Genomic DNA, 12255 nt, shown 5'->3' on the forward strand with positions numbered 1-12255 from the left:
AAAATCTCACTCAATCATTGCCATACCTTTAATCCCAATAAATAGTGCGCCAAACCAAGGTCTTTCATCTCTAATTTTGAAGACAATCCATTTTATATTCAAGAATGAGAGGGTTTTCACCTTTAAAGTATAATTCATCAACATATAATGAAAAAGTGAGAGGCTTAACTTTGAACATTTTTAACTACAAGTTTGGATCAACACTACTCCTTGTGAATCAACCTCTACATCAGGAAAACTGATTCCTTGATGCTTATTGGGTGGCCTCTCTCAAATAAGTAACTAAAGGTTGGTCGAATAACTATCAATGTAGGAATACCAAGCACGGAGGGGGCTTCTTCAATCCATAGAGGTATTTATTCAATCAAAATGCATGGGTATTTTGGTAATACACTTCAAATCCTAGAGATTGTTCAACATATACATCTTCTTGAAGCAAACCAAGCAAGAAAGATGTATCTACATCTATTTGGTAAAGAGTCCATCCCTGACTAGTTGGAAACATAATATTGGATCAAATGGTGGTGTAGCAAGAAACTATAGAAAATATATCATTATAATATTCTCCCTCTTTTTGGGAGAACCCTTAGGATATGAACCTTTCCTTGTATTTTTTGATGCTTCCATTATCCCAATTCTTGATCTTGTATAGCCATTTTGAAGTCACCACAGATTTCCCCTTCGGCTTTTACACAACATCCCATATGATGTTATTCATAATAGATGCATATTATTTAGCCATAACAACCTTCTAGAATTCTTCTTTCATGGCTTCTTCAAAGGTAGGAGGCCCATCTTGAATCATATTTCTCACCATTACCACATATCCCTAATACCTGCATGACTTCTTGCTTTCTCTAAAGGTCCCTTTGGTGATAATTTGTCACTCTGCATCTTGTAATGTGTCACAAAGATGGAGAGACCTCTTCCTGGTAGGAGGATCACATGGAGGAGGATCCAAGGTGTCCCTGGTCTTCATGAGATCATCAACAATGTCTCTTTCAGATTCAGGCATGGATGGACCTTCAAAAATATCCATAGCATCACTCTTCTTTTCAGGTGTAGAAGACGAACGAAGGTCCCTTTTTTTTCCAATGGCGAGGTATTCATCGAACATTATATCACTACTAATATAAACCTTACTTTGACCAAGAATGTATATTCTAAATGATTTACAATCTTCACAATATCCAACAAACATACATTTTATTCCAGGGGCTTCTAGATTATTTCTTTTGTCCTTCAGCACATGGAAATATATGGAGAAACCAAATATATGGAGGTGACCAATCTCAGGCTTAACACCTGTGAATACTTCTTTGGGGGTCTTGTTATCCAATTCTTGATGAGGAACCCTATTTTGAACATATACCATTGTATTTGTTGTTTCTCCCCAAAGGAACTTCAACATATTTCAATCATGGAGCATGGCTCAGGCAACTTATATAATATACTGGTTGATACGTTCTTCCTTGAAAAATTATATGAATTCATTTCAAATGTATTCCCCACCCTTGTCGAATATGAAGACCTTAATTGTCTTCCTTATGTCATTTTCAACCAAAGTCTTGAATTCCTCGAATACGTCAAAGGCCTCGTCCTTGTGCTTCAAGTAATATATCCATGTCTTTCTTGAGAAATTTTTGATGAAGGTAATATAGTACAAATGGACACCAAGCGAATGGATTGGCACCAAACCATATATATCTGAGTGAATGAGATGGATGATGTATTTTGTCTTATTATTTCTATAGGAGAATTGTCCCCTTGTCTTTTTTCCACTGGCCCTAGAGATATTCCATCATGTTGAGCTTGAATATCAGGGATCCCAGATACTAAATTCTTCAATTTAAGAAGTGCTTCAAAGTGGAGATGGGTCAATATTCAATGCCAAGCACTCTTTGATGATTTATATCATGGACCATCACGAGAATAGGTCTTTCAGTGACTCTATAGAGTTCTTCAAATCTAGATCCCAATCGAAAAGAATCTCTCATAGAGGATCCAACAGGCCATCAATAGTGTCATGTAAAGATGGTTTACATGTTAATCATGTGTGTTATTGGTTTACCTTTGTATGGTTATTTTTATTCTTGGAGCTTTGTGAAGAAGTAGTTTTGTTGAAACCCTAATGATGATAAGGAAACCATGTGCATGTTCACTATTATGATTTGATATGGGTTAGATGACTCTTGATTTGTTGTTAGATCATTTTAGTGTTGTTATCTGTTGGTGGTAACATATTCCATATGATGGCTATCATTTTGATGTTGAATACACCCTACAAGAGGTAGGTTACTAATTACATCTACATAGGTTACTATGATTTCTTATGAATGATTTCAACATGTGGTGATGAAAGGTTGGCATGCGTCTATGGGAAGCATTTCATATGCCTCTAGTATCTCAGCTATTCATTGTTGGCATTATACTCTTTTGTTAGGAACGGAAGGATTTTTTCCTCTTCTGCCATGTATGATGAGATTTATGATGTTCCATACATGTGAGTTGAACATTGTACAATTAGTCTACATAGTCTTCTATGAGTTTATTTATCCAAGATAAAGAGATCACATATATGTCACATATTTTTATTCATTTCATGTACATGTGTGTTGCAAACACATTTATGGATATTCTTTGATCATATATTACTAATCACAAAGCATGTTTATATTAACAACGTGATTGAGATGATATTATGAGCTACTAGTAGTGCTATATTGCAAGATTCCATATTGATCCATGTTCTAGCCACTGATAGATGCTAATAAAATCCACATAGAATTTATTTTCTATTGGTGCCATAAAAGAAAATCTTATGCTTGAATGGGTGTATGAGTTGTAGCAATAGGAAATCTAATATACTAATGGGGAGAATGTTTAGTTTGATGGATATATTAGTAGTTGATCAATTATTTTCACTGGTGACAAAATGGCATTCTTCTAACAGGCTAGCCAACCTTTGTCATTGATGTCAAAGGGGGAGAGAAGGACATGATGATTTGGTGTTTTGTAGGAGGTTGACATAAATTCCAAAGAGGGAGTTTGTTGAAATTATGGCTAGTTGGATGGTTGGCACTGATGTCAAATAATGTTTTTCTTGGTTTCTCCATGGTTTGGATAAATTATTAATACTTAGTGTGCTGAAGACGTGTTTCTGAGCTATGTAAAGGTGGTACAAATGTCTAGAAAGTGAAAAAATTTGAAAAAAGTTTAGACAACGTAACCTTTATTTTCCTCAAGTTAGCATATTATTGCTTGGAAGATAACTGGCACATAGAGATGATTGTAGCATCTTTGTCAAGTGTTCATATTATCTTTGCGATGATCTTCTCTAAGAGACAATGTCATCCCCGTGATGATGCCCTGTATGTGAGAATGAAAATTATCCTTATCCTTACCCACTGTAATTGTTCATGGTAATATCTAGAACATTTGATTGAATTATAACTCATTCCACTGTGGTGAGAATGAAATAAATTGTTGTATGATGTAAATGGAAAATCTTGTTCATCCTCAGTTATATACATATGGTCCAAGCACCTCAAACAATGATTATGTTATGATTTATTTGAAATGATCAGGTGGAAGGGTTGAATTTGTTTGTTATGATCAAGACTAAAATTAATACATAGAGATGGAATTAATTGTCCCCTGGTCATCAACGGTTTGTAGCTAAATACTTTATTTAGAAATTGATTTGGTTTGAAGGGTGGTTTGGAAAATCAATCAAACTTAACATTTGTTTTTTCTCATGGTAAGTCATGATTGAAAAACTATCCAGAGCTATACATATAGAGTGATATTGAGAAGTGAATTATGTACCCTTGGGTGGAGTGATCAAACTCTCTTACACTAGTATTGAACATATATATGTGTTTATATTTCCTTTTGCATATTTTTTCTAGCACTGGTTTGTCTATTGATCTGATGATTTAAGTGCACTTTTGAGTAATCATTGTGGAACCAACATAGATTAAAAATATATATTTTATATTTTTCCTGGTTTCATTTATGTCCTATCAAGCTTTCAAAGGAGTATTTCCTTTATTTTGATTTCATGGAAAAATGAATCGCACCATGGGTGCAATATTTTCATTGTTAATGCAATGAATGTAGGTGTAGTGATTTGATACAGTCAGACTAGAGAATGGTATATGATATTGATATATGGTTTCTGTTATGCTATGATCATTCAACTGGGAGTATTTTATAGAACTAGGACAAACGCAATTTCATCATATGTGTATCTCATCCTACGAAGAGAGATGAATGTTATGATGATGAGTAAAAGAAAGAGGATATCTCCTAAGCTACATATGGAATGACTAAATTCATGGTTAGATAATTTGATTGACTGACATATGTAGGGACTAGCTGCTGAAGATAATGTGAATGAGAAAATGTCAAAAAGTTAAACCAAGTGTGTATGGGAGATATTGGAAGGTCAACTGTAGAGGTGAGTGGTAGCAGAGAGAGAGTGCACAAAGAAAGTTTCCATTGGGATGATTGTGATGACACGATAGATCTCTAAAATTTTAATTGGTTTTGATAGAGCTACAATTATAATATGTGATGGAATAATCCATGTTGTTAGAGATAAATTTTTAGGTCAAAGGAAATGTTGTGATAGCACAATTTTGCAGAGCCTATGTGATGTGGAGTTTAGAGTGGTAGTGTGATTTCATGAACATTATTTTTGGATACCTGACAATCCTTGTAGGCTAAAGGATGTTTAATTTGATGAAATTATTTTATTTTAGATCCTTGATGTCATGGATATATCATTGATATGTTGAGCCTATATGATATTATTGTAGGTGCTAGATAAGTGTTCCTAAAGTAGAGTTTTAATTGGACATGTCTAATGTTGTTGATATAATGTTATATGGAAGAGTTACAATATTGTAGTAGTTAGTGTTTATTCTGTGTGAATTATTATAGCTCCCACTATTGTATAATTTTCTTTAGATGTATGTTTTTTGTTCGTACAATGATGTAAGATAGTTCCTTTTAGTTTCACTATTCTCTAGCTACCATGCACGACATAGTTGCTATATTATTTCTATACATGTGCACGTGATGTTGTTATTGGGTTAGGTAGGATTAAAACAAAAAAATGAGAGCGAAGGACCGAGAGCTCTGCAACTAGGGTTTATGCAAACCACTGCTATGGCGCAAAGCGCATCTCCCCAGTTGCACCACAGCAGTCGCCAAACTGAGCACGTCAATAAGCCATTGGATTAACAAGAGCGGAAATGGGCAACCCCCAGGGGGGGGCCTCAAAGCCCTCCTCCACCTCTGAACGAGAACCTTCAACGCAAACCTGGTCATTACCTTCAAGGTCAGAGCATGAGGAAGCAGATAATAGAGAACCCCATCTACAAGACAAGACAAATGCGCTCCCCAGTCAGTTCCAAAGAAGCAACGAGATACCAGAAAGGAAAACAAAGCATGCAGAAGCACCCAAGGTCACCTTGAAGACATGCAAACCCATAGCAGCTGAAAGGCCCAAGATAGAACTACCCAGTCATAGGATCAATGGAAGAATCCAGTATATGAAGGACCATGCACTCATTGGAAAATTTATAGGATTCTGGCCAACAGAAAAAGCATTGCATGGATGGATCTCGGCCAAATGGAAACCCAAGGGTCACATCACTCTACAGCTAGGACCAAAAGGGTTCTTCACGGTGATTTTTCTCTGCATCGAAGACAGGAATCGAATAATGGATGGAGGGCCATATTTTTTCAACTCTGCAGGTCTGTATCTAAGGGAATGGGTGGAAAGATTTAGCCCAGACAAGGAGGACCGCAGTTGGGCGCAAGTATGGATCAGGATGTACTCACTACTAGAGGAATATTGGGATGAAGAATCGCTTAAAGATATTGGAAACGGGCTGGGGGAATATATAAAAGCGGCAGACGAAACGAAGATGCGCAAATATACATCCTATGCCCACATTTGTGTCTTCACGCACTTGGATAAGGCCTTTCCGGATTTGGTAAGTATCTCCCACGATGATTATGAATGGACTCAACCATTGGATTATGAACATGTACCCTTTCGCTATCGCAAATGCCATGCTCATGGGCATCTCTTTCGGGACTGCCTGCTGAATGCCAAGCCTTAATCCCCTGATCCCTCTGACATGCAGACCCAAGATGGCTTCACCAAAGTAACGAATCGCAGAAGATCGCAAAAAAAACCCTCGAATGGGAAAAAACCCCAGATAGAAGCCGCATCCTTTCCTTCTACCAGCAACAACTTCGAGATTCTTGCCAATACCTCTGAAGACCAGCCCCTGAACTCGAAGCCTAGATCTCCGCCCTTCTTCGCTCCTGCCAACTCTCCTCCCTCTGGATCCTCTCCCACTCCTAGCCATCCTGAAGTGGACCAAGGGAAACCTAAGGAGAATAGGAAGATCTCGGATGGGAAAGCAAAGGACATGGATGTGGAGGACATCCCCAAGCAATCAATGAGCATAGCCACAGCCTCAGAAGACATGAACCAGCCATAGTTGATGGAAGAAGAACCGGAAAGCATCGACCTGGGAGGACTTGACATTTTGGAGCTTAAACCAGCATGCAAAAAGAAGGACTATGACAAGATTCCAGAACATCAGCTTAGCACATTGGAAGTCATCATAGCCAGGGCGTACCAGCAACAACAGCTAGGCATTCAACCGGGCAGTCATTGGGATGGTGGTCTCATCTCAAAAGACTCCAAGAAGAGAGGGAGAAGAACTGATCTCCAACGAACAATCGCAATAGGGAAAATCCTGGTTGACTCAGGCAGGTATGCAAAGCTGACTAAGTACTACAAGCCCACCGCTAGTAGTGAATCATGAAGCTTACTTCATGGAATTTAAGGGGGCTCAATAGCCCAGGGAAACTAAGAATGATAAAGAACATGATAAAGCAGGAGAAGCCACAGATTTGCTTCCTTCAAGAAACAAAGTGTAACAGTGACACTCTGGGAAACATACTTTCTAGAGCTTGGCCAGGCAGTTGTTCAGTAGCAGTGGATGCCTCAGGGGCCTCAGGTGGACTGGCTATTGCCTGGAATTCACAAGCGATAATGCTCTTAGATTTTCATGCATCTCACCACATTATTCATGCCACTTTTCACATATTAGGTACAAACATTCATGGCCATATTACCAACGTCTATTTCCCACAGGAGGCAGGTAAGAAAATAGCTTTATTAAATATGATAGAAGCATTGAATCTCCATAGAGTCCATCCCCTTTGGATTATTGGAGGAGACTTTAACATGATCACTAAATTAGAGGAAAAGCAAGGGGGCTGAGCCAGGATGGAGCAGGAAAATGAACACTTCAAAGAGTTCATCCAAAAAAATGCTTTAATCAATCTACAATTCTACAATGGTACACATACATGGAGTAATGCCGGACTGGAAGGCAACAAATCACATCCAAACTAGACTGATTCCTCATGTCTGATAATGCAGTCCATTTAGGAGGAGATATGGCGGCAACAATTCTCCCTTACGCAGGCTCTGACCACTGGCCCATATCCCTTCAGTGGCAAAGACCGGGCAATACCAATAAGAGACCATTTTGCATTGAAGCATTCTAGCTCACTCATCCCGCATTCAAACACTTCATCAGAAATACATGGAACAACTTCCAACCACCAGAGGGATCGAAAATGTTCCAGTTTCAATAGAAACTCAAATATCTTAAATCCCGTATTAAGATCTGGAATCAAGAAACCTTTGGAAACATTTTTCAGGTGCAACAGGACCTAAACAAGGAAATGAAAGAGCTCCAACAGAAAATAATCATGGGGGGACACAATGAAGAAACTTTGGAACAGGAGCAATGAATACACAATCAATTGGAGGAGAGGAGAAAGTAGGAGGAAATATTATGGAAGCAGAAACCCAAGATAAGGTGGCTGAAGGAAGGAGAGAGAAACACTAAGTTCTTCCACAGAACCACTGTACAACGGAGAATGCACAACAATATACCATTCATTCAGAAGCAGGATGGGGAAAGAGTAGAAGAGCATGATGAGATCGAGAAGGAATTTATAAGGAACTTTCAGCAAGTTCATCAAGAGCCCCAAACAGATAGACGGCCAGCTATTGGAAAAATCACTCAAAATGTGCCAAAAATCATCACTGAAGAACACAATAAACTCCTTCTACGCCCTATTCTACCTCAGGAGGTGGACACTGCAATGCATCAGCTCAAGGAAGGAAAAGCCCCTGGCCCGGATGGCTTTACAACCACATTCTTCCATACCTTCTGGGAGCTGATAAAAGATGAAGTCTGGAAGGTGGTGGAGGAATCGCACACTCTTCACTGGCTTTTGCCCTCTCTCAATTCTACATTCATTGTGCTCATTCCAAAGGAAGAAAGAAACAACACTCCGGATAAGTTTCGTCCAATCGCTCTATGTAATGTAATCTACAAGGTGATATCAAAGGTCATAGACAATAGATTAAAGCCGATGTTGTCCCTGCTCATTTCGCCTGAACAATCCGGCTATGTGGAAGGGAGACGGATCTTGGATGGCATTATCCTCATGCACGAAATCATTCACTCTCTCAAGCACACCAAACAAGCAGGTATGATTCTCAAGCTTGACCTGTCAAAAGCTTTTGATAAGCTAAGTTGGGTATACATACAAAAAATGTTAATAGCTTTTGGTTTTTCTCCAATGTGGGTTCGATGGATTCTGAGTCTCATATCTTCAACTTTCTTCTCCATCCTTGTAAATGGCATACCATCCCGTCCCTTTAGTCCCTCAAGAGGCATTCGGCAAGGCGACCCTCTCTCGCCATTCCTTTTTGTTCTCATGGTGGAAGGTTTGGGCCGCCACATCAAACAAGCTCTCCTTTCCCAGCAAATCAAAGGTCTATCAATTCACAACTCCCCTGCTATAACCCATCAGTAGTTTGTCGATGACAACATGCTTTTTGGGTACCCATCTATTCAAGAAGCTTCAATGTACAAATCCCTGCTGAACGACTTTGCTGAGGCTTCGGGAACTAGCATTAATAAGACCAAATCTCAAATTTTTTTCTTCCACACTCCTCCTGTTGTCCAGCATGCCATAGCTCGTATTCTGGGTTTCTCCATAGACTCTCTCCCTTCTAAATATCTTGGAGCCCCCCTCATTGATTCGGCCATCAAGCATACCTCTTGGCGTATGCTCCTCGAGAAGCTTGAACTTCGACTCAACTCATGGACTCACAGATCTCTGAATATAGCTAGTAGACTGGTGCTAATCAAGGCTGTGCTACAGGCAATGCTGCTTTACCTATTTTCAATCCTTGCAGCTCCTAAATGGGTAATTAAAAGAATAAAGGATCTACAACGCAACTTTCTTTGGGGGGCTACGGGTACAAATCGCAAATGGGCTTTGGTAAAATGGACCACTGCGTGCAAGCCTAAAGAACAAGGGGGTATTGGACTGAGAGACCCCAGTCACAGTAATGCTATTATGTGTGCAAAAATCTGGTGGCAATGGCTATCCACCCCCAAAAAACCATGGGCGGCCATTTGGACTGCTAAATATGCCAACCACAGGCCACAGGAGGAGCTCATCAGACTAACGCCCAATGCAAAAGGTTCACTCATATGGAACGCAACCAAACAACACTTCTTAATGATACAACAACACAGTTTTTGGGAAGTAAGAAATGGCAGAACAACTCGTTTTTGGACGGATGCATGGAACCAGTTGCCAAAGCTCAATGGCATTCTCAGTCAACTTCCAGGCCACTCCGGGGAAGAGCAGCATCAGGAAGAGATATGGCATTATTGGACTCAGGAAATAGATCAAGGATACAGGCAGTGGCAGCGAAGTGACATGATAATCAGTAGAGCGGATCACCTAACTATAAGGGAACTGGAAAGGGAGCTCCAAAAACACCAAGTAAGATACACCGAGGGCAGAGACATCCTTCATTGGGGCTATTTTCCAAAAGGAACCTTCTCCACCACAGAGGCGTACAAAATCATATGTTCAAATACCTCGCCCCTCGATCCCATATGGGGAAGAATATGGACAACAGGTACCTAGCCCAAAGTTTCACTCTTCCTATGGTTGGTGGGACATAGGAAAATACTCACTTGGGACAAACTCAGGCGAAGAGACTATCACGGTCCTTTAATATGTGTTACTTGTAAATCGTAGGAGGAAACTCTTCAGCACCCTCTGGATTCCTGCACCCTTGCTAACCACATGTGGGAGAAAGCTAGTTTTTGTTGCCAAAGAAGATGCAGGGTATCAGACGATATCACCAACTCCATTCGCCAATTTCATTAGAATCCATACAAAAGTGAAGTTCTGAACCAATTGTGGAGATTGATTCCTGGGCTCCTCACTTGGTGTATCTGGAAGGAAAGGAACAAGCGCATATTTAAAGATCAAATAACTCCTTTAGAGATCATCTGGGGCAACTTCTATCAGAACCTCAAAGAGACATTGGCACTTCGCACGTGGAGGCCAGAAGATTTTCCCACTCTGGCAAATGAGAAGGCCATTTGGGCTAATTGGATTTTGCCTCTCCCACACAGAAATCCAACTCAAGCCCCCTCAGAAAGCAGCAATGTAAAGAAGGAATGCTGGACCTCCCCTCCAAAGCACACTTTCAAGCTCAACTTTAATGGAGCATCAAAGGGCAACCCTGGAAATGCTGGGTATGGGGGAATTTTCAGAAACCATGAAGGCTCACCCCTCCTTATTTACTTTGGCAACATAGGATGGGATACCAATAACTCGGCAGAATTGGAGGGACTGTGGCAAGGACTTCTCCTTTCCAGAAAACACAACTTTCACCCCCTGGAAATTGAAGGTGATTCCCTCATCCTCATCAACATGGTCAAACAACTCCTTAATGGGACTCATGCTAGGAAAATTGCCAATAGCTGGAGACTTGAAGCTAGATTGGAGGCCATAGAACAATGGCTTCACAATAATCGAGCCATCATCTTCACTCATGTTAAAAGGGAAGGAAACAAGGTAGCGGACCTCCTAGCCAACCTGGGTGTGGACTCTGAACACACTCTAATCACAGGGACGCTCGACATAATCCAAAACCATGATCATGAACAGGAATGCAAACTTCTGGTTCAAAAGGATACTGCCCTCCTGGATGCAAGTGCTTGAGGTGAGTATTAAACTGATGGGACAGAGTTTGGGCAAGGTAGACCGCCACCTGCCTAACCAGTACGAGAATTGTAAAGGGGATACGGCATCTGGGGCATGACATGAGCGCAAATATTGTTACATGGGATTTCATTACAAACGGTTCAGCTCGCACATCAGGTTCATAGTTATGGACACCACCTCCGCATGCACCAGCTTGCAATAGAAGGCGAGAACTATCAATGCAGCAGTAATGGGAGGAGCCTCCTGAGGCATGACAAATGATGATAAGGTCAGGCGAGGACCTAGGGAGGCAGAAAGTTCACTGGTTTATCTGCTCCTCTCGCTCACCTCTGGTCTCACAAAGAATTTCAGGGATTTCTCTGAACAAGGTTTGGCTCATCAGAAGGACGGGTTCAAGCTCAGCAAGGGAGGTTCGAATAGAAGGAAAAGCTACTGCCAACAGTTGGTTAGTGCTCGGGTGTTGCATTCCTGGACCTTGGTTGTTGTCACTCTCAAGATGCCTCGTCTGAGACCAAGGATGGGCTCCCATAGAGGACAGCCGAGGCGTGCACCAACTGAATCGTTTTCCAGTGAATTATCAGGGGGCGTGGTGGGATCCATTATTGTAGCAATAATGCTACAACTCCTGGAGCTTCCTATCTCTAATTTTATCAACCCGGTAGTTCGTACAAACTTGGAAGCGATGGTGCTGTATGCACAAGTACTAGCTCTTGTCGCAGCTGTCACTTGGTCAGCTGGCACAAGTCCGCTAGGGCTCAAGCCAACTTCTATATGCTCTCAGAATAAGCTTGCTAAATGATGGACGAAGGCTATCTTAGAGGAAATTAATCTACTTTGCAAAAATGAACTGAAAGCCAACCAAAACATGGAAACCCTAGTTAACCCTAATCTGACTAGCTTAACCTCTATGATGCAATGGTGGGAGTGCAAGTGTCTAGAAATGATGCCATTACTTCTAATGATGTGAAATGCATGAACTTAAACTACTTTTATTGAAAAGAACATGTTTTTGTATTTTTGCTTAAATGGTTGGAGTGATGATGATTTTGTTTCTTATTAGGGTTTGGTTGTGCAGAGGTGGTGCGAAAGGAAGGAAAGCTT

General features: G+C 40.5%; 1 protein-coding gene across 1 annotated transcript; it reads left to right on the forward strand.

The window, feature by feature from the left end:
• The first annotated feature begins 8946 nt into the window (after window positions 1–8946).
• On the forward strand, window positions 8947–11151 carry LOC149236030 (uncharacterized). Its single transcript, XM_089368752.1, has 2 exons — window positions 8947–9915; window positions 10453–11151. The coding sequence occupies exons 1-2, from the start codon at window positions 8947–8949 to the stop codon at window positions 11149–11151; spliced, it is 1668 nt and encodes a 555-aa protein (XP_089224878.1).
• The last annotated feature ends 1104 nt before the right edge of the window (window positions 11152–12255 follow it).

This window comes from Pinus tabuliformis, chromosome 8, assembly GCF_031772625.1.
Source record: "Pinus tabuliformis cultivar Carrire ecotype Pingquan chromosome 8, CPIR1, whole genome shotgun sequence".
Lineage (NCBI taxonomy): Eukaryota > Viridiplantae > Streptophyta > Pinopsida > Pinales > Pinaceae > Pinus > Pinus tabuliformis.

Bases quoted from the DNA above. Each gene is read 5' to 3' on its own strand.
- LOC149236030 (XM_089368752.1), top strand. From the start codon at position 8,947: ATGCTTTTTGGGTACCCATCTATTCAAGAAGCTTCAATGTACAAATCC. The intron at 9,916-10,452 runs GTAAGATACACC...AACTTCTATCAG, and splicing joins GGGAGCTCCAAAAACACCAA to AACCTCAAAGAGACATTGGC.